This window comes from Podarcis liolepis (assembly GCF_965112155.1).
Source record: "Podarcis liolepis genome assembly, chromosome: 6".
NCBI classification, from domain to species: domain Eukaryota; kingdom Metazoa; phylum Chordata; class Lepidosauria; order Squamata; family Lacertidae; genus Podarcis; species Podarcis liolepis.
The window spans coordinates 39,247,306-39,274,499 of NC_139559.1; the positions used below are offsets into that span (position 1 = coordinate 39,247,306).

The 27,194-nt window shown below is 40.5% G+C and overlaps 2 protein-coding genes across 4 annotated transcripts in view; one reads left to right on the forward strand and one right to left on the reverse strand.

The window, feature by feature from the left end:
- The window catches only part of CD34 (CD34 molecule), a 124,993-nt gene that overhangs the window by 79,923 nt on the left and 17,876 nt on the right, over nt 1–27,194 (forward strand). The window contains exons 1-4 of one of the 2 annotated variants that reach the window (XM_083509049.1): nt 6,428–6,614; nt 23,976–24,122; nt 25,353–25,597; nt 26,329–26,409. In XM_083509049.1, coding sequence (XP_083365175.1) covers nt 6,539–6,614; nt 23,976–24,122; nt 25,353–25,597; nt 26,329–26,409 — 549 coding nt within the window. In that variant the 5' untranslated portion in view covers nt 6,428–6,538. Of the gene's footprint in view, nt 1–6,427; nt 6,615–23,975; nt 24,123–25,352; nt 25,598–26,328; nt 26,410–27,194 lie in introns of those variants that run through there. The other variant, XM_083509050.1, reaches the window with a different exon arrangement.
- The window catches only part of LOC310709442 (uncharacterized protein), a gene marked incomplete at its 5' end in the record, with an annotated part of 116,644 nt that overhangs the window by 27,637 nt on the left and 61,813 nt on the right, over nt 1–27,194 (reverse strand). The window contains 2 exons of one of the 2 annotated variants that reach the window (XM_083509133.1): nt 11,477–11,543; nt 16,063–16,188. In XM_083509133.1, coding sequence (XP_083365259.1) covers nt 11,477–11,543; nt 16,063–16,126 — 131 coding nt within the window. The remainder of the gene's footprint in view (nt 1–11,476; nt 11,544–16,062; nt 16,189–27,194) is intronic. The other variant, XM_083509132.1, reaches the window with a different exon arrangement.

A 27,194-nucleotide genomic window follows, 5' to 3' on the forward strand; every position in this document is an offset into this window, starting at 1 on the left:
ATACCATGGGGTGTTTTTATAATATTAGCTATGTAATGTCAACATGTTCCATGCAAATATCAATGAATGAATATGTGGGGCAGCTCCAGGAGCAGTTTGGTGTGAGTACCAAAGCAGAGGGTGTGTTAGCTGCAGGAAACTGCACTTCACATTTACCAAATCAATGGGATTAATGATGTGGCTGTCAAGGAGATACGTTATGTGATGATGATATCATATTTTTATTTTGCTGGTATGTATGAACTTAAAAGTCAACATGACTTCATGTTTTTGCACAATCTGGGTTTTGTTTGTGTGAAAACTTCCTTGCAGAAGAACGGTGGTCCCATCTCAGACTTCTGAAGACCACCTTACGTATCATTTGTTTGAAGTGCTGAATGAAAAGTAAGATGCTAATGGGCCCCAGCCCTTCTAGTCTGAACACTCTGTTCCTTAATCCTGAATGTGTGGGGATAGACTGGTATTACTCAACAGTCAGAGAAAGGCACTCTGTGCATGCTCAGATTGTTTTTCCCCCTTTAGTATTACTTTGTGTGTTCCAGGACACAGCCCTTATACTGAAACTAAAACCTGATTCTGAACCTTTGCATTAATCAACTCTTGCTTGTATAATACACTGGGATATTTATTAAAACAGGTGGGGAGGGGGAAGTAGCATAAAAATGTCATACAGGTTCTGCTTCCTGAAGTTTACCCTGCATGACATTCCTCTCAGAAATCGACTTGCATGTTATAGAATCATAGCATTCTTACTAAGAGAAAAAAATGCGTTCTAATTGTCTCATCATATGGGCAAAAATTTGGGGGGGGGGGAGTTGCCACAATTTGTCACATGGATAATTAATGTATATTATATTCAATTATTTAAAAATGATCCATTTGCTATTATTGAAAATAAGCTAACATTGTTGAGCCATAAAGAAACCAGAAAACAAGGTTGTGAGTAAAGGCTGCTTTCCAAATATCAGCCAATGCAGGGATCTGGTTTCTTGCATTGGCAGAGATTTGGAGTAGATGACGTTTTAAGGCCCTTTCCATGATTCTAAACAAACAAGCAAAAGCGAAACTGTTAAGGTGGCTTTAAAATTGCTTAGTAAGAAATTGTCCAAAAAAATGCAAAAAAAATGGAAATATACTGCTTGCCTGCAGTATATTGAGCCATCTGGGTCAGAGACCAGGAGTGCAAATTATGTGGCAGCTGTCTAACTTTCACTGTCCCCGCAGACTAGTACCAGGACTAATGATTTTAGGAAATGCATTGAGGATGAAGGTTTAACTATCACCACAGATAGTCAGTGAATTAGTGTGGTGTTAACCTAAATGGAAGGTGTGAGTCATAGGACAAGGAGCTGATTAACATGGCTTGCATATATTTCAGTCCAGTGATTTTGTGATTGTAATCCTATGTCACCTACTTGAAAAATACATTCAATGATAATGAAAATTTAACTGGTTAGGTAAAACCCTGTTCAGTTGTTCTCCATGCATACAAAATATGGGTGAAGAAGAGAGTAATAGGACCATGGTACGGGTTCTGCCTGTGACATTATGCAAGGAACTAGTCCCAACCCCTGGACATTTGCACCCAAGTGCAGATAGTCCTATGGGATCCTTTATGCATAGCTTCTACGCAGTGCTATTTTTATCGAAAAAAAGGTGCCAGAACTCACCATGAACTGATTGTTTTCTTATAATGTGGCAACCTAAAAGCAACACGACAGGCTAATAATTTGATTACAACACTTTAAATAGCTACTAAATTGTACCTTCATTCAGAGTCAAGTGGCATACAATATATACAAGGTAACACCAACTAATGTGACTTCAGAGAATTTCCCAAAGTAGGGAATTTTTTCAATGGTGTATCAAACAGAGAATGATTCAAGCTTGAGGCAACATGCCTTCCAAAATAAGTATAAAGTCCCAACTACAGCATGGATGCGCCTGGTTATATTCACAACTTATTCATATATTTAGCAGTGAACACGCTGAAAGAAGTTGGTGCTCCACAGGTTGGGAATTTATACTTATTTTGGTGTTACCTTGTATATATTGTATGCCACTTGACTCTGAATGAAGATTCAATTTAGTAGCTATAATAAAGTGTTGCAATCAAATTATTAGCCTGTCGTGTTGCTTTTAGATTGCCAGATTTTTCTGTTTGCAACACGGGGGATCTTTGCTGTTCTCTTATAATGGCAGTGGAACCCACCTGAGAGGTGCCAGAATTGAGTTCCAGCAAGTTCCATCTGAAAAAAGCCCTGCTTCTATGCATGGAATACAACTGAACAACTTAAATATATGCTAGATCAGGGGTTGGTGATGTTTTTTGAGGCCAGGCCGATCCACTCCCCCGTAGACCTCTCGTGGGCCGGAGCATACATGCCCGTGCGCACCCGTGCATGCACACATGCTATTTCTGGCCCTCTTCCGACTCGGAAGTCAGTCCCCACAGTGAGGAAAGAAATGGCACCACGGGGGGGAGCACAAACTCCCCACACCGATCCACAGAACGGCCATGGGCCGGTTCCAGGAATCTCATGGGCCAGAACCGGCCCATGGGCCTTAGGTTGCCAACCTCTGTGCTAGAGCTCTCCCTCCTGCAACTCTTTTTTAGTGAATGACTAAAATAGGGGTAAGGAAAGTGGATGAAGTAATGCAGTGGAGTGCTTATGTTTAGGGATGAGATGGGGGCTTATTTATTTAGGCACAAGCCCCCAGTGGAAGATCAGCTCAATGTCCCAGTAATCAAACATCCTGAACATTTCAAGAATATTTTGCTTCTTATCCACATTAATTTCCTTCATTATACAGAGACCTAGAGACATCATTGTCATATCTGATGAGCTTGAGGTTTAATTGTAGCAATTTTGCCTCTTCTCTTACCTTAATAAAATAATGAAGCATGATTCTTCTTTCAAAAACTGGGATAAGACCTGGCATTTTTTAAACACACTTGACAAGGATTTGAAATGTGTGCACCTTAAACCCATCTTGAAGATACTAGCTTCACTTTTTATTTTTTAATTATCTTTCACTCTGTCCTCCTTAATTTGGGATATTTATACCTGTCACTGAGCTGTGCCAGCTAAAAGAAAAAAGGAGTATAAATCATTCTCTCTCTCTCTCTCTATATATATATATAAACTGAAACAAAATATTATAACAACAGATGTTTCCCCTGCAGTGATAGTTTCCGGTCCTAAGCTAAAAATAAAAGCTATTATGCCAGTAAATGAATATAAATTAAAAAATAATCTACTAAGGAATTTCCTTGCTTATCATGTTTCCATAAAATAAGTGAGTTTATCTTCACGGTTATAACCGTATATCCATGATAATGATGTTTTCTCAGTTGCAGGAAAGTGTATTCTAATTTTCATTAGGGAGTCTCTATGAAAATTAATTTCTAGGTTGAAAAATATAGGATGGCCTACTAAGTATGGGGAATTCTGCTCATACTTTTCAGGTTCATGTAATTATTATTACTATGGGTTTTTTTAACAGTGCCCCATGTAATTTTGAATCACACAAATTAAACTTGTGTATCCCACCTCACCCCCAAGTTCAAATATAAACTTTGGGAAGGGTATTCACATTAATCTACAGCAGTAGAAGATAGTAGATAATCACAGTAGGTACCACTGCAGTGGGGAGGTAAATAGCGTTTCCGTACACTGTGGTTTCTGTCGCGGTGTCCCGTTGCACCAGAAGTGGTTTAGTCATGTTGGCCACATGACTTGGAAAGCTATCTGTAGACAAATGCCGGCTCCCTCAGCCTGAAAGCAGAGTTGAGCGCCACACCCCATAGTTGAATTTGACTGGACTTAACCATCCAGGGGTCTTTTACCCTTAACAGCAGTAGAAAGATGGTCTTCCCAAAAAATATTTGTTTTTGCATTTGGCCAGAAATGCTAAAATCAGAATTTCTGTGAGCAGGCGTGGGCGTGGCTGGTGCACATCCCGGGGTGTGGCGCGCCACCCACGGGGGCATGGCACCCAGCGTGGTGGGGGGTGCACAGCGCATGTGCGAGGGGGCAGTCATGATGGTACCGCCCTCCTTGATGGTGCTGGGGGTGGTGCGCTCCCCACGCGTGCCCCCATTCCTCCACCAGTGGGCAGCAGTGATGTACCTTTAGCAAAGATCAGAACTACCTCATACCTGTCAACTGCCCCAGAAAAAATGGGACATGTCATTTTTTCTTCTCACAAAAGGACTGTGGTCAAAGTGGCTGCCATGATTTTGCACGATTTTGGGCTGCACTTTTTTCAGGCATGGCACCCAAAAGCACACACTTTTGGGTGTTGCCCAAGATTGCTGCCCTGAAAAAAGCCCCCTGGGGGGGCAGCGATCTTGTGCAGCACCCCAAAACACTCATTTTTGGGTGCTGTGCCAGGAAAAAATTGCTGTGATTTGTGCAGGAGGGTTGATCTGGAAGAGAGTGTCCTGGATATGGGGGTGCATTGTATTGGAAGAGCCAAACTAGAAGTTACACAGGTCAGAAACTTTGGCCTTCCAGATGTCACTGGACTGCAACTCTCATCATCTCTGATAATTGACTGTGCCAGCTGGGGCTGATGGGAATTGGGAGTCCAATAATATTAGAAGTTCCCCACCTGTCTTACACTTAACATGCGGTTGCTACCAAAAATGGCTGCCTGTCTAGATTCCCCCTCCCTTTCCCTGTCTAACAGAACTCATCTGTGCCTAGATGGTTACAATGCTGTAGTTTGCTCTGATACTGCTCTCCACCATTGACTGCTACTTATACTTATTGGGTAGGGGGAGTGCCACACTCAATGTCAATGTAATATATGAAGCCTGCTAACATAAAAGGATGGCATGGGAGAATAAAGTGTGGATCAGAAGATGGACCACAGAGGTGGGAGGAAAGACATATGCAATATAAGCTCTTCTGGTTCTACTTCTGACTTCTGTGCATTCAGCAGAACCTCTGCATAGCGCCTATGTGCACGTAAGCTTTATGCATCTAGACTCTCTGCATATTCAAGGACCCTGTTTTTTCCAGGGTTCTGGTCGTGTGTACAAGCCCATATACATGCAAGATGAATGCATGTAGTTTCACATCAGAGGTTCTGCTGCATTGATAGAGGTCAGAGCATAGGGCCGGAGCTTAGTGGTCCAGCATATACTCTAGTTACAGGTAGGTAGCCTTGTTGGTCTGCCGTAGTTGAAACAAAATAAAAAAATTCCTTCCAGTAGCACCTTAAAGGTAAAGGGACCCCTGACCATTAGGTCCAGTCGTGACTGACTCTGGGGTTGCGGCGCTCATCTCGCTTTATTGGCCAAGGGAGCCAGTGTACAGCTTCCGGGTCATGTGGCCAGCATGACTAAGCCGCTTCTGGTGAACCATAGCAGCGCACGGAAATGCCGTTTAGCTTCCCGCCAGAGCGGTAACTATTTATCTACTTGCACTTTGACGTGCTTTCGAACTGCTAGCTGATCGGCAAGCCCTAGGCTCTGTGGTTTAACCCACAGCACCACCCACGTCCCTTCCAGTAGCACCTTAGAGACCAACTAAGTTTGTTATTGGTATGAGCTTTCGTGTGCATGCACACTTCTTCAGCATATACTCTGCTTGCAGAAAGTTCCTGGTTGAACTCCTAGCATCTCAGGTGAAAACAAAGATTTAGCAGGAGAAATCAAAGACCTCTCTGTGAGGCAGACTTTGGGCAGCTAATGCTAGTTATAGGAGGCAATACTGGGCTAATTGTGCCAATGTATAAGGCAGCTTCATATGTGAATCCACTTCCTCTCTAGTTTAGGTGGAATTGTGGCTTTGTTGTGTGGAAGAATCCTATGGAAAAACGTTAACACTTGTATGTGTGAAGTAATTAAAAGAAGGGCAAGCAAAATGTTTTTAGTGTAATTTATCTCATTTAATTTAGAGAAATCCAGTGACAATGAAGCTTCTTGTTACTTGCAGTGACACCCAAATAAAATAAGGACTAATTTCATTGGTTTTTAAAATCATGCTTGCTTACGTTTCAGAATGTTTCCAGCTACAGGCAATGTCCCCTCCTGGGTTAACTTGATGCTAATTCACATTAAGTTATTCATTTTTTCCCTTCACTCTACTATTGCTTATTTTGTAGTACTAGGAGCCAGAACTGAATTCTTGTAAGGTTTTTCCCAAGTCCCCTCCAATGATTTGTGATCTGTTTGCAGTTTTTAAAATTCTGACATGCACCATGTTGCTGTTATAACACATGAAATGTGCATTTACATTCTCTACTTATGTAGTGTTCATGTTAGATTACCTTCAAAAAGCTTTCTGTGACATTTTTGCACAGTTTTAAATTCTGGGAATATCCTGTCCACAGTGATAGAAAGCAGTTTCCAGGAAAGAGTTAAACTGATGTAATATTGTAGGGCGGAAGTTTAACAAATGTGAGAACTATATAAAGCTATGAGATCAGAGGTTTGGAAACATCTTTTAGAAGGGAATCCTATCGAACTCAGTACTGACCTCACTTTTACTCATAGGCACTGCTTAACAGTTCACCGTTGGAAATAATGTTACAGTGGAGTTTTAAAGTACTGAAGGAGAGGCATTTCTTCTGGACAGTGTTCTGTGCTTTGAGCCTGCTGGGTGAGTATTTGGTATGGGGGGGGTGGACCCTTACAACTGCTGTGTTACTTGCAGACAGAAAATGAAGAATGAATCTTGTTCTGCCTGAGCCATAGTTATTGAATACTGATGGAAGTTTATCTCTTGTAATATCTGCTAGATGGCTAGATGCTAATAACATTAGAAGCAAACTGGTAAACAGAATACATAGCATGTAAAGGAATAGTGCACACAACTAAAATACTCTAATTAGTGGCATATAGAATTTTTGCAGGTTTTCTAGTTGTATAGTTGCCCATGTGCAGAAGTGGCATACAGAAGGATATAAGATGCACACATTTTATTCATGGTTTTGCAATTCTCCATACCACATATCTCCAGTGATTATTAGCAAGGCTTCAGTATCCCAGAGACTAACATACATTATTTTTATTAAACATAAAATCCTAGACTGTGTAGCTGAGAGCGTCTGTTTGTAGCCTGCTAGCCTATAGTAGTTGGCACAACTGACTCCTTTTGGTAATTACTGTTACTATTTTTGAATGCTTATGCATTTTGTTTGTACAACTTAAAAAAGTAATGATTAGGGAATGTTATGTTGCTATTTTCTAAGCTGAAGGTACTGCACAGTGTATGTATAGCACAACTGTGTATTTTGCACACTTTTGCAGCCAGACTATTTTAATTTCTCTTTATCCACTAGACCATAAGACCCTCCTTAGACAACTCACTGGGCTGTATTCCTGTCTTTTTAATGTTTATTGCACTTTTTAGTACTCCCCAAAGGATCGTGCTTATCCTGCTCTGAAGCTGGCACGGCCTGTTTATTTACTTTGCGGAGTTTTGTTTTTCCTTCTTACATCTACTGGCCAAGTCATAGTTCATATTTGCTGCCCATGTACATCAAGTGAGCAGGAGAGATGTGTGTCTGCAGCTGGTCACAGCATGTGTCAGGGACATCACTTTGGTGGCTATGCAATTAATTGCCCTCATGTTTTAAACCATTCAGGTTTAAAAATCAAAGATTTCAAAAGGAAAAAGCAAAGTACGGCCTAATTTGTGTGGCTGCAATTAACTTTGTAAACAAATAAATATAATATGGTCTGCTTTTTCAGTGTCATGTGTGAAAATTGTCTTGTGGCTGGCTTTCTAACATCCAGATAAAGGTTTTTTTTTAAAAAAATACACGTGGAATTGCTACTGCTGCAGTATCTGCAAGTTCAGTGTTGAACTTTATTAAACCCTTTTGAAATTTTATCTAATTTTATCTAGTAATTGAAAAAGCAATATGATACTCTATTCCCTTTAAAAGTAGGCTTCACTCCACACAATTACTTGATCCAGCTAGGGAGAAAATCATGTAAGCACATTTACCAATGAAGTCCAATGTTGAATAAAGATAGGAATCGGCATGCATCTGTCTATTGTGACTCTCATTCATACTACATAGGAAGATGCATTCACGATGTGAATGAGAAGATGCATCCAGGTCCATTAGTTATGTACAAGTAGAGCTGGGTTTCCATCGCAATTAGAGATGCTTTCCAACACATGAATTAGCATTTTGAAGATGCACATAGGGTTCTGTTTTTGGCTCCTGTCTACACTTGGCAAATATTTTCAAGGTAATTTTACGCCTGTGTGTCTTGGCTTCGTCTTCTGCAATAATACTTTATCTTCTTGGGCATATTGCCTAGAAATGTATGCATGAAAAGCATTATGTCATAGTTAAAGCAGTGGTGGAATGCAGGCATACGAAGCTTGCTTAGCTGCCTAGATATATCCTCATCAGTGAGCTTGCATTTTCTATTAGGGAAACATGGTTTTAGTTTTTGTTTTGGTAAGTAAAGCTAGTAGTCACCATATCTTGGGCTGTGAACGTGCTGGATTTCCCTCTCTAAAACATGAAAAACAATTGGGTTTAATTTGTGTTCTATCATGGCCATCACCTTAGAACGTACAGTACACTATTACTAACTTTCAGAAATATGCTAATCAAACTGAATATGGTTCAGAAGACTATCAGCTAAAACCATGCATTTCTCTGAAGATGTAATTGTTTTTATTTTGTATTTTTATTTTTATGTATTATGTATTTTTATGCTGTGAACCGCCCTGAGATCTTCAGACTTAGGGTGGTATACAGATTGATTGATTGATTGATTGATTGAGTGAGTGAGTGAGTGAATAAAGTTAGTTAAACACATTAAGAACAAGATTAATTTACAGATACATTCCTACGGTGACAGTATTGTGAGGTGGCACTAGGTAGTTGAGGAAATGTCCGCCGCCCCCCCCTTGGTCCACTGGCTGTGTACACAACATACATTTAAAGCACCCCACCCCCACAAGAAACCTGGTAGTTGCAGTTTGTTAAGGGTGCTGGGAATTGTAGTACTGTGGGAGGAGGTAAACAACACTTTGTTTGCATGTTGGATAGTATGTCATTTTCTTGGTACAAAGGTCAACCACTTTTATGTCTACTTCCTGTTCCTAATTTTCAGCATCAGTTGTGTTTTCCCAGGCTACCTTGAGGTATGTGTGGGTAAAAATATTAAGTGCAAAAATGAATTATACACATCCAAACGCACTGTAGACTTGAACTGGTAAACCTAAGCCAGTCACATTTTTCCAGCACATGTTCTCTGCATGCCCACAGCTCTTAGGTCATACATAACTCCCTTTCACACATTACATGTTTACCACAGCAAACAGAAATGTAACCATAGCCTACACGATTGCGAAGCAGCTTTTAGGGTTTTTGTTCTGCATAGATAGTAGTACACTTGATGACATTCAGAGGCATCAAGTGATACATTGATCTGATCCTGCAAGGTTCTGCAAGACATCTATTGTGAGATGCTAGTTTCTCAACTCCCACTGATTTATATGAAAATAAGGTCAGTTTTCCCAATTACCAAAAAGATGGCTTATGTTCTGAGAGCATCTTATTGTAACTTTATTTGTTTATTTATTTAACTTGATTTTCACTGTGATTTCATAGTTCACACACACTGTTAACAAAGTTACACTGTTTTATGTGCACATGTATGAATGCAACAAACATATTTTTATAAACGTGCCTATTATATGCTACTAGGGAGCTAGGATTACCTATAGCCCCCCTCCATGTGTGTATGCTAAGAAACAAATACCGGTATATGTTTACCACTACATAATGTCTGAAGCAAGAGAAAACTCCTACATGGAAACAACTTCAATATTGCAAAAAGCATGTAACAACAGCAACAATTTATTATTTATACCCCGCTCATCTGCCTGGGTTTTCCCAGCCACTCCGGGCGGCTTCCAACAAAATATTAAAAATACAATAAAACATCCCTAAACAGGACTGCCTTCAGATGTCTTCTAAAAGTCAGATAGTTGTTTATTTCCTTGACATCTGATCGGATGGCATTCCACAGGGCGGGCGCCACTACCCAGCAGACTACTACCATGTCATATGTGGCAATCTCAACCATGTCTAAATATGATTTGCAAGTGTGATTTTTATATACAGGAGTAGTAACACAGTGCCCTCCTTATATTATTGAACTCCAACTCCCATCGTCCCTGACTATTAGCCATCCTGCAGGGTATCTAACAACATCTGGAGGGTGCCATGTTGTCTGTCCATGCTATGTAGGAAGCTTTACCCCTTGAAGTGGATCTGACATTCCAGATTTCAGTCCTGATGACCACCATGTTTGTGGTCAATCTGTTTTAAATAAGAATGTTGCAATCACAGCTGATTGTTATGTTATTTAGAAAACTATATCAATATACAAGCCAGCTTCTGCTTTTCATGTCAAGATAATGTTTCTGATGTTGCTTTTGGCCTCATAAAAGATGCTTAAATATTAAATTAACGGTTCAAGAAAAGTTACCTTTGGCATGAGTAATGGAATATTCAAGTAGCCTGAACCTGACATTCCCTACAAATTAATAATTATACAGTTTGGATGCTAAATTTCATTTTGACATTTACAGATTAATTTTATTTGAAATGTGTACCTATGAGATGGTGTGTTCATTCAGTTAGACTTAAGTGCAGTCTAGAAGAGAAAATTCATAATGTGATTAATCATTACAGATTTAAATTCAAATAGTTAATAAACAACTAAAAGACAAATTACCTGAGCTGAAGTGAAATATTCAAGCAATTACATTCAAATTATTTCAGTCAGGCTTCAAAGTTTACAAAGATTATAGAACCCAGATATTCATATAATTAAATCCATTGTCTGAAGAATTAGCTATTGAAATAGCAGGCTAGCAGCCAAGCAAAAATCTCTTTTATCAGTTTTGTCTGAGTGTTGATTAGGTGAGCATGCTTGCAATGATGTAATGGCTTAAGCTGTCATCCTCTCTCCTTCCCACATTCTCTTCGCCCTTTTTTGGCATTGTTCGTGACTGCAAAAGCCCACACCCAAATCCTGTCTGGGCCATATGGAATAGGAAAAAGGGTTCAGGAGGGGGAAAGCGTAGAATTTTATCGGATATTTCCAGAGGGAAAGGGACTCCACCCTTTGAATTCCTGCCACATGGCAGGAGAGGAGCAAAGCTAGAGATTCATGAGTAATGTAGCTCAGAGTCCCCAAAGGTGGTGCTCATTATAACTGCTGGAAGAATAAAATATAAATACTGATGGAATTCGTAATCCTGGCCTCTCGGTTTCAGTTATTTCCCATTTCATCCAAGAAAAAAAATTCTGGATCTGAGCATTATCACTGCTAGCATGCTATGGGATCAATATGATATTCTTTTCCACTCTGAGTACTAATAAAGGTGCTTACCACTATCTCCCATTTTCATTTTTAATCTGATTCAATCTATCATTATAATATCCTGTTATAATTGGGCAATCAAACAAGTGGACATACCATTTAAGAGGGCTGCGGCTGCTTTTCATGTTGCTTTTTAAAGTTGCAAGTTCACCATCTGGAAGATCTGAGAAGACACATAAAATCATTATGTGAGACTTAACTGAGCAAAGTGTTACTGAGCGAAGACTTATGTTCGGCATGTCTCGGAAATTGATTCAAAAGTCTATGGAATCTCTCTCAGAGACATACATGTTTTTAATATTACTCATATTTCCCCATGTATCATCAGATACAAGTGTAATTCCCAAAAGTATATCCATGCACTAGAGACTGTGAGACAGTAAGCCATATTTATTCCCCCCTTTGTGCATGTATGTAATTGATTTAAAGCAGTATATCATACAGCTTCTTTGCCTATTTTTGGTGCCATTACAAAACAGTGTACATTTTGAACTTTATGGCATAAAACCCAAAAGCTCATATGAATGCCTTATATCTTCACTGTGGATTTAGCATGGCAGTATGCCTTTATTGGTGAATACATTTACACAGATCACATGCTGTTTCATGGGCTCTGGGCAGCAGGGGTGGCCCTACCATTAGCCAGAGCATGGCGGTTGCCTCGAACAGCAGATTTTGGATGTCATGAAAAGGCAGCAAGTTGTTAGTTATTTAAATTATTATTATTGTATCTTTATTACCAGGGAGGAAGAAGATGTGCTTGTGGTACTTTTTACCTCAGATGCTAAATCAACTTGAATGGCCTTGGGTACTGTGTATCTTAATTTGGTGGGAAGGGTGCCATTTATTGCTCTGCAACAGGCACCCAGTCTTGGGAGCTGGCCCTGCTGGGCAGCTTACACCAATTTCATCACCCATCTTATTTCCAACTACCCCAAAATAACTCATATTATAGATACTAGGTATGGAAGTTTTGAGCGGACCAAAGAGGTCATAATTAAACAACAACAAATAATGTCATTTCTCTCCATTAGCACTTGTCCCTCCCTTTCCCTTCAAATTCTGCTCTTTGACAAATGTATGTTATTCAAATTCTCTTAACCTTACTTAGACTCCTTCCTGCCATCTACAGCAGAAACAAAAGTCAGGTGTGAGAGAAGGCAGACAACTTTCACTGATAGAGAGAGAGAGAGAGAGAGAGAGAGAGTAGAGTGTGTGTGTTGCCTGCTGTGTGCATGAGGAACCCAGTTCCAGCTGCTGGAGCAACAGCAGGTGGAGACATCTGTGGTGATAGTTCCCCATGCTACTTCTTTTCCTCTTCTTCCTGACAGGGCAGTTTCCTAAATGGCTGCCATGTAAGGAGGGCTGTTGCCTATATATGTGCCCAAGCTATAATTTTTCTATAACCACAAACAGTGGTGATGGGAACACCTAAGATGTGGTAGCCAATTAATAAAGCAACATTTGCTTAACAATTGTTAACAGGTTTCTGTGCCTGAATCAGAATAACACATGTGGAAAGCCAACAGGGGTGGGTGGGTGGGTGGGTGTGTGATAGGGAGAGAGAGATTCAGCAACCAGCCTGTACATCTTATACTGGTGCGCTGAGTGGGGGAGCAATATCCAAAATACACTGGCCCTGTCTGAACAGTGTGGTAGCAATATGAAGAGGATGAATGACGTTATGAAAAGCTCATTAAGCAGTATTATTTCTTATTTTAAAAACCAACATTGCTAGGCAGAGTGCATAGTTTAAAGAACAGGATGGTTAACAACAGTAGTAATGAAATTTATCATTTCTATAGTGGGGTTATTTTTTTGGTGTTCAACGTTATAATTATCTCAACAATCCTAACAGCCCAGTAAGGTAGCCTTTGCCAACTTGGTGCCCTCTGGATATTTGGGGCTACAACTCCCATCATCCTCAGCCAGCATGGCCAACAGCTGATGGGAATTGTAGTCCAAAAACATCTGGAGGGCACCAGGTTTGTGAAGGCTGTTGTAATGTATATCAGTATTATTCAGAAGTCACGTGGTGTACTTGCCGTGAACATTGTGATGGAAGAGTATATTTATGGGTGCATTATAGTCTTTTGGTAAAGTTTGCTCTTTTTATTTAAATTACAACATCAATTAAAGCTGTAACCCTACACCTACTTACCTGGGAATAAGACCTGCAGCACTCAGTGGATCTTACCTCTGAGCAGGCATGTCTAGAATTACCTGTTACATTACACTCTCAGGGAGTATGAAAAATAGTGTGCTCACGATTGATTATACAGAGGAAGCTAAATATACAAACTCCCTTTGTTAGCCTCACAGCTTACACAGTTTCACCCAATAAAGGTTAAGGTCTTTCCATTTGTTTCTGTGGAGACAGATATTTGAGTAGTGTAGGTAATGATGTAGAACTTCCGTTTGACTGTGTGAGGACAAATCATTTTAAAGATGTGTTTATGTTGCTTGGGGACTATTTGATTTGATTTGGGACAAATAGTTCTCAGTTAATTGTCTTTGGAAAGCCAAAGGGGACCAATACATGGAGCAAATGATATTTTGCTAAAGTTTGCAGAATGCAAATAATATTAAACTTGGCAAAATGTCATTCCTCTCCAACAACTAGTTGATATAAACAAAGGGTTTTTTAAAAAAATGCAAACTGTAACATGTACCTGCTTCAAACACCAGTGGTTTTATGTTTATTGTGTCCACTTGGCTTCAGCAATGCAGTGCAAACTCTCGGTGCTAATAAATTCATACAGAGTTTCCAAAACTAATGAAAACAAGCTGTGCATAAAATTGTGACAATTGAGGCAAGTTCCATGCCCATTTGCGCTGTTAAGGATCCTTTGGGCTCTAACGATACAGAACAATTTGAAGTTTCTTAGTGTGAAGTATCTACATGAAGTGTAAAAGTAGGAAATTTTGGGGGTGGTTGTGGCAGAGAAGGAATAAATAAATAAGAAATAATTAGGACCTTGTTTTACAATATTTGAGGTGGAGAAAATATTTGCCAAAATGTTAAGGTGCTTTCTAAAACATCTGGAAAAATTCAGAAGTTTTTGTTTGGGTGGTTGTGGCACTTGGGGAGGCCAAGTGTTAGGAACTATGCCATTGTAATGAAGTAAGACTTTCTGCTAATGTCCATGTAAACAATGGCACACACTCATGAAGACTTATGAAAGCGCTATATGACGCTGATTACTCTATTTATCCTTTGCCACAAAAATATTGTCTCCTGTTCTTGATTTGATCTAACTTGCTCTTGGGGAAACAAAATGTAGCAACTATTTTTTTAATTTTTTTTTATTTTATTTTTTGTAATCAGGCTGCAGAATGCATTGTAAGTCCTTTTTCATGTACAAATCAGGTCTAAAGAATTATATTGGTGGAGCGATTTGGATTGCCAGCTTTGCAAGTTGATTCAAACATCCCTTTTCTACTGTCCTCAAAGTGTGGTGCATAATTAAGGAGTTACTAGTAGAATACAGAGGTTTTCAAATCTTTCCTGTGCAGCATGTTGAACGTTGTCTTGAAATCTGAATATGTACATCTAATGATAGCCAACATGTTTTGCAAATAAAGATAATCCAGTCCCTCCTTACAATGAAACATGGGTGAGAAGTGCTGCTTGGTTGGCTGTTTAGTTCACCCTATACCCTTATATTTAGATAGATCTGCCTGCTCTGTTTATAAGGAGACAAAATATTACTATTAGAGTTTATTTAAAATGCTACCAATTTAAATCTTATCTCTTTTCCTGTAATTCAATTTCCTTCCAGGCACCTTCATCTCATGGAACTAAGTAATCTTTTTTTATTCTTCATTGAGGTTTTAATGCTCATTACTAAAGGGATAGCTTTTAATGGATAAACAATTCTTTTTTTCATGAACTTGGGCAATCAGGATAAGCAACTTAAGGATTTCTAAAAGGTGGCTGCATATAGGTTTTACAAACTGTACAGATATAACTATATACCTGTAGCTAAAATTTCAGAGCTTTTAGCGGTGAATACCCCCTTCCAGGTTTTTTAAAATTTCTATTATGTTAACCAAAATAGTGGATAAGGCAAGTGCATGAAAGAGATAATGATCAGGTTGGAAAGCAGATTGTGAACCTTGAGTATTTGGATGGATTTAATTTATTTATTTATAACCTGCCTGGTGGAACAAGTATGTCTTAACTGCCCATCTAAATGAATGGAAAGAAGAAGCCTGGTGGATCTACCCAGAAAGGATGTTGCATGATAAAGATGCCACCATGTAAAAGGTCCTGTCTCTCACGCCTAACCTCGAAGCAATAGAAGAGAGAGAATGGCTTCTGATGTTGATCTCAGTTCTTGAGCAGACTGGGAACGAATGGTTTCATCTCAATGAGTTTAGCCGCATTAAGGGACATTTACTGATTTATGCTGCAACCCTGAGTCCATTTATCTGTGGGTACATCCCACTGAACTCAATGGGACACTTTTCTGAATAGACAGGTCTACGTTGAGTGCTGTCAACCCTACTATTAACTTAAAATTAGTTGGTAGAGCACTCTCAGGGTCGTGGGTTCGATTCAATTTAAATTAAATTAATTTATTCAGTTGATTCTGTGTAAATTTCCAAGTTGTTGTTGTTGTTTTTTACATCAGCTTTGGCTTCTGTTAAGTAATAAACGAGGAACTCCCTTTACTCACATGGAATTATGGCTGCTGTGTGCACAGCTGTTCCAGTATTGTTCTTAATGTTGTATGCTGTCATCCTCCTTTGGGATTCAGAGTGGAAGAAAGACTATCCTCCTTGTTTGTTGCTGTTAAAGTGTTCTACAATAGCAATGCAAAGGAAACGCCAAAACAGGGTGGTTTACTTGTGGTTTTCTGGATGGTGTTGAACTCCAAAACTTATCAGCCTCGGCTGGCATGATCAGTGGTCAGGGAGAATGGGAGTTTATCTATTTATGCCATCATTCTTATATCCTGCTCTTCCTTCCTTAGGAAACACAGGGCAAATTACAATAAAGGCAATTATGTAAATATTTTTGAAACAGTAATAAAAAAAGAAGCCTTTAACATAAAAATCAGAGAATCATTAGAAACAGCAGCAGAGTCTACAGAATTGGCATTTACATCCAAAATGCCTGGATGAAGTTTTTAAATGCACCTAAACATGTTTACTGTGCGGGTCAGCTATATCTTACAGGGGAGGAAGTTCCGTAAATGGGACAGTGCCACTGAGAGGGATCTGTCCTATGGCCCCAACCAGCAGTCAACTCCTGCTGATTATTATTATTATTATTATTATTTAGTAAATTTCTGTGATGCCCTTCATTTGAAGATCATAGAGCAGTTTACAATATAAAAACACAAAAATACATGCCATAATAACAAACATAAACATAATAACAAACACCCCACAGTTTAAAAGGACATAGATTGTTTAATTAGCCGAGGGCCTGGAAGAAGGGGAATGTTTTTGCCTGGCACCTAAAGACATGCAATGAAGGCACCAGGCAAGGCTTCCTGGGGAGAGCATTCCACAAGTGGGGAGCCAGCAAAGAAAAGTTGCATTCGCATATTGCCACCCTCCAGGGCTCTCATAGAGGAAACAACTAGCAGGGTTGATGGTATTGGAAGCACTCCTTCAAGTTCTAGGTTTCTAATTTGTTCAGAGCTTTATACACAACTACAAGGGCCTTGAATTGGACCTGGTAGTTCACTGGCAACCAGTCCAAAGTTTTAAGGATCTGTGTGATAAGAAGATCCCCCATTGCTGCCCAGTGTGACAGTGGTGTGTGGTGCTACCTGCAGTTTCTGGGGTGCCTTCAAGTGGGGGTGTCAGAAAATTCCAACAGAAACTGGTGTGTCAATTGCCATCGTTCTCTTATCTATCCCATGTATGGAAAGGAAAGCATCCCAGCTAATAAGATAAATATCCACTGTTGGTTTCAGGCCACAAATGGTACATAACACTATGTAATTGATTATCCCCCCCCACACACACATTTGTATTGTGTTTCCTTTGCATTCTTTATCTTCAATCCATGGTGAATGACAGATAGCTAATTGATCCCTACATGTTTCCACCATTTCGAGAAGGAAGCATGCAAGCATCCATAGAAGGCTCATCCTCCTCTCTTAGCAAAGTCAGGAATAGAATGCACAGATCCTTCTTTAGTCACTACATCACAGGCCTCCCTTGTGATTAAAGACCTGCTTCACACAAAATACTGTAAACTGTACTTGTGCCATTGGCAAGAGCTATTTTAAATAGTTCCTTTCCCTCAATATGCTTTTTTGTTTGAGGCTTTCTTATACTCTGTTATTTAAGACAGGATACAGTTCTCTTGCTACTATTTAAAGTGTAAAACTAAACATAGTCAGAGGTGGGTGCCAGGTCTCAGCATGGCATTAGTATAACATGCTTGGCATATTTTTCTCGTCTTGAGGACACTGCAGAACATGGCCTTCTTCTCTTCGACATCTCCTACAGAAGGCCCATTACTGCTCTCAGAGGCTGATGGACCCAATGAGTTTCCTGACGACTCTGGGGGATTTTCCATCTATGATGGGCACTCCTGTTGAAGCCCTGGCCGAATTCTAAAACATCCAAATGGTTTGGGCCATTGACACGAGTGCCCTTTTCTGCTTCCTGGAGCCCACTTGGCTCTCTGGTATATTCCAGAACTTAAAGCAAGAAAACAAGTTAAGAGGCGGTTTGAACGTGAGTGGAGGAAAACTCTGTTCGAATGCAATCAAATACTGGTGAGGGCTCATCATCGAGCCCACCTTGTGGCATACTTTGCTGCCTCCACTGCATCCTCGTTGTGCCATCTGGCAGAACTTTTTCAGGTTGTGTGGGGCCTCTTACAGTCTGACCCGAAGGAGGTGACAAAACTGATGGTAGCTTGCTGTAAGTTGTTTGCAAAGCATTTTGAGGATAAAATCGCTTGCATCCACCAGGATCTTGACTCTTACAGCAGATGAATCTGAAGGAGAGTCCAGAGCACTTTCTAGTCTTGCTGTTTCTGATGAGTTTCAGTTGGTAAGGCTTGCTTGAGGATGTGGACAAGGTGCTTCAATCAGTCAAGGTGACCACTTGCTCTGGACCCTTGCCCCTCGTGGCTGATCAAAACTAGCAGGGAGGGGACAGCTGGCTGGGCCAGGGAAGTGATCAGTGCCTCCTTCAAGAGAAGTGGTCCCTGCCTGCTTGAAGGAGGCAGCTGTCAAACCACTCCTAAGAAACCCTCCCTGGATTTGGAAAATCTAGCTAACTACTGGCCAGTTGCCAGTCTCCCCTTCTTGGACAAGATTATTGAGCGGGTGGACATGGATCAAATTCAGGTGCTCTCGGAGGAAACAGATTTTCTAGATCAATTTCAAATGTGGTGTAGGTCTAGTTTTGGTGCAGAAAATGGTCACCCTGCATGATGATCACTGTTGGGAGAGAGATGGGAAAATGTGTCCCTGTTAATGTGTGGGATGTGGGAAACTGTGTATCTGTTAATTATCCTCAGCCTCTCAGCAGCTTTCGATACCATTGACCATGGTATCCTTCTGAAGTGGCTGTCCGAATTGAGTGTGAGTGGCCCCAATCTGTGGTGAGTCTAGTCCTATTTGGATGGACGTTTCCAGACAGTGATGCTTGGGGAGTGCTCTTCAGCCCTGTGGAGCCTTCAATTTGGGGTTCCTTGGGGTTCAGTTTTATCCCCTGTGCTGTTTTACATCTACATGAAATCGTTGAGTGGGGTTATCTGAAAATTTGGAATGTTTTAGTCGGCAATATGCTGATTACACCCAGCTATATTCAGTGCTATTTTTCTAGGGAAAGAGGTGCCAGAACTTAACATGAATACTTTCCTTATTCTGTTATATGGCAATGGTGCCCACCTGAGAGGTGCTGGAACTGAATTCCATCTGAAAAAAGCCCTGGCTCTACTTTTCCTTTACATCTGCAGGTGTGGCAGTAGATGTGCTGAACTGTTGTCTTGTCTTGGTAATGGACTGGATGAGAGCCAGCAAACTGAAGCTCAATTCAGATAAGACTGAGGGACTGTCAGTGGGTGGTTCCGTAGAGCAGATGGATGGGATGTTGCCTGCTCTGGATGGGGTTACACTTGTAGTTTGGGGGTACTTCTGAATCCGTTGCTGTCACTTGAGGCTCAGGTGGCCTTGGTAGCATGGAGTGCCTTCCATCAGCTTCAGGTGGTGGCACAGCTATGCCCCCATCTGGGCTGGGAAAGCCTAACTTCTGTCATCTATGCTGTGGTAATCTCTAGATTAGATTACTGCAATGCATTATACATAGGGCTGCCTCTGAAGATGATTAGGAAATTTTAGCTGGTGCAGAATTTGACAGCTAGGTTGCTCACTGAGGTAGGATGGTTTGATTCTGACCCAACTGCACTGGTTGCCAATTAGTTTCTGGTCCCAATTCAAAGTACTGGTTTTGACCTATAACTGCTCAGGACTGCAGTACCTTAAGGACCGCATCTCCCCATCGGAACCGACCTGGACCCTATGATCATCATCTGAGGCACTTCTTCTTCCACAATAGATCTGGAGGGTGGCAACACAAGAATGGGCCTTTTCTGTAGTGGCTCCCCATGTGGAATGTTCTCTTCAGGGAGGCTCGCCTGGCACCTTCATTATATTTCTTTAAGTGTCAGTTGAAAATGTTTCTCTATAATCAGGCCTTTGGCTAATTAACACTCTATTGTCTTTTTAATGTGTTTGTGGGAGTGGGGTTATTGCCTTGTTTTTGTTTTATTTTGTATTTTGTGTTCTCATTTTGTATTTGTATGTTGTGAACTGCCCTGGAAACCTGAAAGGTAGTATACAAATTTAATAAAGAATAATAATAATTACTGCAGCTGCCACTTCTGCTACTCTCCTGGTTTGGCATCAGTTTTCATCAAAAGTAGATCATTTCCGCATCCCTCACACAATGTGTAAATAAGTCCTGATGGCAATAAAGGACACTGGCCCTGTAATTGCGCTTGCCGATGGATACTTCTGCTGATTTATGGCTATACCTATGCTAGTTTTGACCAAACTCAGGCTGAAACAAATTGCCCATTCTCAGAGTCTTATGGTCTCATGATAGACAAGTCATTGATGCCCAAAGAAAATACAGCAGCTGTCCTTGGAGAAAATCCTCCTATTAGCTACGCATATCATTTTTGCTGGAGGAAAGCCCTGAGGGAAAGGATAGCTGTTACTTTGTGCAAGTCTATTTGTCCTTGAACATGTAGCACATAATAATATTGTTTTACAGGGCGCAGTTAGATGAGATGGCAAGAGATTTGTGATTGGATCTCCCACTGTTTTTTAAAAGAAAAAATGCAACTGCAGGTGGGCCTGATTCATATTAGGAGTTACATAGCTGGGAGAAGAGACTTTAAGCCTTTCTCCTTCAGCCAAGGTGAAACATCTGGATTGGATTATTGCAATGTACTCTACATGAGACTCCATTTGAAGAGTCTTCAGAAATTGCAATTGTCCAGAATGAAGCAGCGAGAATAAAGGTGGGTGCTTGCTTATGGGAGGCCTCCAGGTGGTGCTTCCAAGCACAATCCAAAGTGTTGATGATTATCTTTAAAGCCCTAAATGGCTTAGGTTCAGGATACTTATGCAAGCACACGATTAAAGGTGGCCAACCTTTAATACAGCTGATGTAAACAAGGGCAGAGATTCTGGCAGTGCACACGCTGCTTTGGCTTTCCCTGTTGCCCTCTGATTTGCTGTCGGATTTGTTCAATCTTTACACAGTTCTGAGGTCAATGGTGACTGCCCCATGGCCCTAGCCACATCTTGGTCAATCTCTTTGGCATGCTGTTCTTCTTCCACTCGACAATTGCTCCTTTGCCCTCCTCTGCCAGGTGCTGCCACAGTTCTTTGCTTCTTGGGTGGTGGGGTTCTTATAGGGCTGTTTTTAGTCCCAAAAGCCCTGTGTGTAGTTGTCTAGCCTTGAAGACAGGTTTCAGAAGGACTGTCTGGGGTTTAACAGTCATGTTTGGTCAACTGTGTCAGTATTTGCACACATCTGCTTCCTCAGATCCCAACATCCCTTTTTGTCTTGTTTCTATTTGCCTAGCATCTCAAAGGTCACACTGAACCCCTTAGCCTTGTTTTCAGCCTCTGATAAATAACATCAAGAATACACATACATACACACATACATCCTTAACAACTGCAGAAGACGTGCTCATGGACCTTCTGCTGTCAAATCTAGTTTGGCCCAAAGAATCTACTCTGAAATGGTGTAGGATGCTCAGCAAAGGGTATCATTCCATTTGTTCAATAGCTGAAGTATGGGAGCACTAAACAGCATAGAGGTGCCAACTTTGTTCTGCTATAAATAAGTCTCAGGTAGATTATTTTTGGTGTCTCAAAAGGGCAGCAAAGCAGTAATTATTTAATTTATCATAATTGTATTTTTAGTGTCCAATGAGAGGAGCTTGTGGAATTTTCTGCCTTAGATGCCAAAATAACTTGATAGCCTTTGGGTACTATGCACCTTGATGTGAGGTGGGGGTATGTGCCCACTAAGGCACTGAGAGTTTTGGACCAACTCAGGTATGGTGAGCCTGCAACCATATGAAATACACACATCCTGGGTAGTGTTATCTAATACATCAATCATGCTGTTTCAGGCGCTTGGCTCTGAATATTTGTTCTAGATTAATTTTAAGATAATCCAGAATTCTTGGCAGAGAGAGTGTATCCTCTTGCACAACAGACTGTTCTTTTAATAAGGCTGGTGGGTATAAATAAACAACTTACTGAAACACTGGGAAATAATTGATTTATTGTTCTTGTTCTAACCTTTTGACCTGAAGAGAGAACAGGGTGGTATGGGGGGACAGAATTAAAATTTCCCTCAAAACTACTGCCCATATTCAAACTAAAATGCATTTAACTGATTTCTCTTCTCTACTGCTATATTAAATGAAATAATAAATATCCAAGGCCTTTGCTTATAGCCTTTTAAACTGTGTTTGGGTGGTGGGGTTATTCTTTTTGCTTGTTATTATGGTATGTCTTTTTATATCTTTGGATGAAGGGCAGTATAGAAATTTAATGAATAGAACAAAAATAATAATAAAATAATTACTGAGGAATTTATAAAAGCAATGTATAGTACAGGAAGTCTTGAAATATATCAGAATCACCATTCACTAGTTGGAACGTGTAATTGTCATATTTTAAAAGGAACAAAAATGCAGCTTTTGCAAAATACAAGGAGGAGAAGGAAGGAGATTTTAAACTTATTTTCTTGCTGCCTGTGTTAAAAGATCTGGGGGTCCCTGCCTCTGAGACAAACCGGTCCTCATGTTGAAAGAAAAGGTAGTTCAAAAAGGCTTACTTAAGGAAGAAAACAGCATTTGTCTCCATCAAACATGCCAAGTTTGAATGGCCTCTGCTAGTAGTGTTTGTAATTAGTTTCACTATTAATAAATTGTCTAAAAGAAAAACAAGGCAGCCCTTTTTTATCTAAGGTGTTGACAGATTATGGCAAAGTCCTGGCCTTGTCATCTCTCGCCTGCCTTGACTACTTCTTGTCTCTCATCTTCCCTTGATCCACTTGGCTGGTGGAATTATTCAGCTCTTTCATCACTTGGACAGTATGACATCGACACTTCTCCTTCCATCTCTACATTGGGTTGCTGTCTCCTTACAGATACTGCACAAGTTGCTTGTCCTTAACTTCATAACCCCCCATAGCTTTGCCTCTCTTATCTATTCAATCTTATATTCCATCACATCCCTTCCTGCAACCTTTGCCCACCCAGCTTCATCATTTTCAACTATCCAGGGTTCTCTAACACCCTGAAGTGATTATGCCCTTTCTCTCTTCCAGGTCCTTATAAAAGGAACTGCCTTCCAGAATGCCACCAAATGACTACCTGTCTATCTGCCTTCAAGCTCTACTTTTAAACCTACTTTTTACAGGGAGCCTTTGAAACAGTCAATAACCTATTGTAACTAAGCTACAGTATGAGTAATTTAAACAATAGTATGTTTTTACCTGTGCCTCCATTCTCCCCACCCCCACCCCCGTTGTTTGCCTGTGTTTATTTTAGATTGTAATTCCCTAGGGTTGGAACCTATCAATCCCGTTCTTGGTAAAGTTTGATGTGCATGGACATAAGGGTGACTCATTTTGTAGAGCACGAGATTCTTAATATCAGGGTCGTGGGTTTGTGCCCCATGTTGGGCAAAATATTGCTGCATTGCAGAGAGTTGGACTCGATGGCCCTTGTGGTCCCTTCCAACTCTACAATTCTATGATTCTATATATAAAATAAATTAGAATAACAATAGTCTGTTTCAGTTTCATGTGGTGCCAAACTATAAAAGGAGCACAGGAAACTTTGATTTTTGTTGGGGACAATGCTAATTCTCTCCATTTTGGTGACAAGAAACCTCTTTCTGTGGTGTCTGGACTGTGATGGCTCTTCCACACCTGCAGTGCATTAAATAATGAACATGCAGCTAGGAACAAGGCGGTCTTCTTTGCAGCACTTCTATTCTGAGCCCCACCAGAGACTCAATGACCTACAGTGCTGTTGAGCTATAAATCCTTTTCCTTACTTTTCCATATGATTAAGCTGCTGGTAATGAAGCCATATCAACTACTGCACCAGCTTCAGAGAGTTCTGCAGTAATACCCAGCAATACAACACAGCCATTGACAAGCAGCAACACAACAGAATTGCCATCTGGGAACTTCTCCATCTCAACTACTAAATCAACAGGTAAAAAGGCACTGGTATTGGCTTGATACTTAGGATGATTCTTTACTAGACATTTAGCATGGAATCTCCCTGCATCATTTATTCCCTTTCTAATGGGATGTCCACACAATTGCACCATCAAATTATTGTCCTCCTGTGTTTTCCCAGTACTTCTCTCATATTTTCTCAGACCAGAGAAAATCTGATGTATTGGAGGGTGGGGGTGGGACGGGACAGGACAGTAAAGTGGCCAAGTAGGGCAGCGTGGGTGGGGCTCTCTCAGTTTCCCAACACTGCAGGTCATGGCTGCTTACCAAGAAGAGGAAGGGAAAGGTGTGGTGCAGCATATGGTGGCAAGAGTATGGCTGATTCTCAGCACTGTTCTTCCATCTAAGAGGCATACTTTCCACATTTGCCTTGATGAATCAGCCACTCAGCACACTTTCAGTGCATCTTTTAGTGAGTGTTAAATTTTATGTACTTGTGTTTTTTTGTTTTTTATAAATATATTAATTAGTGCGAAAGCACTTTCCTGGCTATATATTTTTTAAAAAATAAAAAATAGTGCACTTCTGCTTAAATAAATGAGCCAACTTTATACTGTTATAATACTACTAAAAATGGCTTTTCTAGCCACCTTTATTTTGGCCAATCTGTATGTCTGATCCAGAACAAGCAGTAAACAATTTGGGCTGTGACATTTCATTGGCAGTAATTGGGCATCACTCTTGAAGTGCTTTAGCACTAATTAAGTTAACTGGGGTGTTGTTGCTTTTAAAGATGTGCCTGGGGAAACCCAGCCAGATGGGTGGGATATAAATAAAATTATTATTATTATTATTATTATTATTATTATTATTATTAATCAGCCAGGCACTTGGGTGAATTGGTCCCTCCCCACCTACTGTACCCAAGTTGACAACAGGACCAAACTAGATAAAATAAAGGGAGAGCCATGGCATTATATCCCATGTTTTGCTTTGGGGATTGTTTTTGCTTTTAGTTTCAAGCAGCAGGGTGGGGTTGGATTGGCAAAGTGCTCCCAGGGGTTAGGATGGTGAGTGTTTTGACGCTTTCCCCTTGCGCTATTTCCCATATTTATGTCATCCGGAAGTAAATCTGCTGTGCTTCTGGAGACATGACACAATCCTGATGCCATTTATCAAGACAGGTTCCAGTAAATGCAGAGACATGGTTTGGTTTTAGAACTTTTCAGGCATTCCAAGTGTGTCTGTGTGTTCTTCCTTGTAGATCAAATATTTTCAACTGAGGCAACAAATGGTACAAATGTCACCACCCCTGAAACACTCACCACAAAACCCACTTCAAATACAACAGTGCAAGCATCTACAACACAGGGCAGTTCCAGAAATGAGACAACTCAAAACACAACTTCAACACCACTTCTGACATCTACTTCTACAGAGCTGCCAAAGCATACTTTTTCAAATACCGGTACACCTACTGCAACTGAAGCTGGTGACCATAGTGCGATGGTAAGAAGTATGAAGGATTTAGATTGCTGCTTTGGGTGCAATGAAATAGTATGACAATCAGATTTCTATATTCAAAGCTAATCCCACTAACTAACCAATTCATTGTTTCAGTCCTATTGGAAAGCGTCTGCAAATTGCAACTCTATATTCTGTTTCTCTATCGACTCCAAGTAAAATCACTGGAATGGGGGTGGTTCCACTGGGATGACAGTTTTAAAAAATGGGTTGATTGGATGGTTTGTCCATCTGGAACACCTCTAGTGGAATGCAAACATTTCCTATTACTAAACCCAAGGATGGGCAGCTTCCAGCTACTTAGCTCATGTTAGCCCACCAGAAGGTACATATTTGGCCCGAAAGGCCTTTTCCCCCAAACCATTCCCACCTGCCAGTGAGTAGGGCAGCGGCATTCAATCCTGTGGGGTGCTGCTTCATCAGTGCATTTCCTGTGGGGAACACCCTGGCAAAGCAGACCCCTGGAGAGAGCAGGACTGAACTGTCCATTCATCAGCTGGTGAGCAAAGAGTCCAGTCCCACTGGGTGCTCCCACCATACTGCAGATCAACTTCTCCCACCAAGCTATCAAAGTTGCCCCACAAGATGGGGGGGGGGGAGAGAGAGAGAGAGATAAGGCTCCGGGCCAAAAAGATTCTCTACCCCTGCGCTGAGCATGATTATGTACCCACTCCTCCTGCCACAATGACAGTGCTTCTTCTGTTTCTTTTTGTCAGGTTAACATCACTTGCCTCAATATCAAGAACGTTAAGACCACTGAAGTGATATGCTTGGAAATCAATGAGGAATACTCTTGTGTAAGTAACAACCAGACCATAAAGAATTGACAGGGTGGAAAAAGGCTTTTGGGAAGAGCCTGGTGTCTGTCCCAACTTGGAAAAAGGAAAAAGTGGTGCCCATCCTCCATTGTTTTATGTTTTGAATTAATATTTGTGCAGTTTAGTTTTTCATGGGTGATCTGAGTTCCTTCTCTTACCATTACTACTACTACTACCATTCTTATTATTTGTTAGTCACTTTATGAAAAAGCAACTTAACTTTACATCTGTGACATAACAGAATACAATATAAACAACTTAACTGTGACTTAACAGGATACAATATAAACAGATAAAATCCAGTTAAAAGTTTTTTTGTGTGTGTGTGTTTTAAGACAATCCAATGTCATCTTCTTGCCTTTAATTCACCTGGCTTAATCCATCTTCTATCTCCCAGGACACTGTATTTAGCCTCTTTTTTTAAGTACTTACTTTTTATTAAATTTTACTTTATCGTTGGTGCGGCTCTTAAACATGAGGGTTTGACAGTGGGAGAAATGTGTTCCCCTGTTACTTAGCAGCAATAATAATAATAATAATAATAATAATAATAATAATAATAATACTTTTATTATTTGGACCCCACCCATCTGGCTGGTTTGCCCCAGCTACTCTGGGTGGCTTCCAACACATATAAAAATATAATTAAACTAGAAGTTGTTGCCAGTGTTTTCTTTTGGTTGGAAAGAGAATACTTTCTGCCCCCAAAAAATATCTCAGTTGGGACTGTTGTATGGTGCAAGGTGGAGGCTGGGATGTGCAGA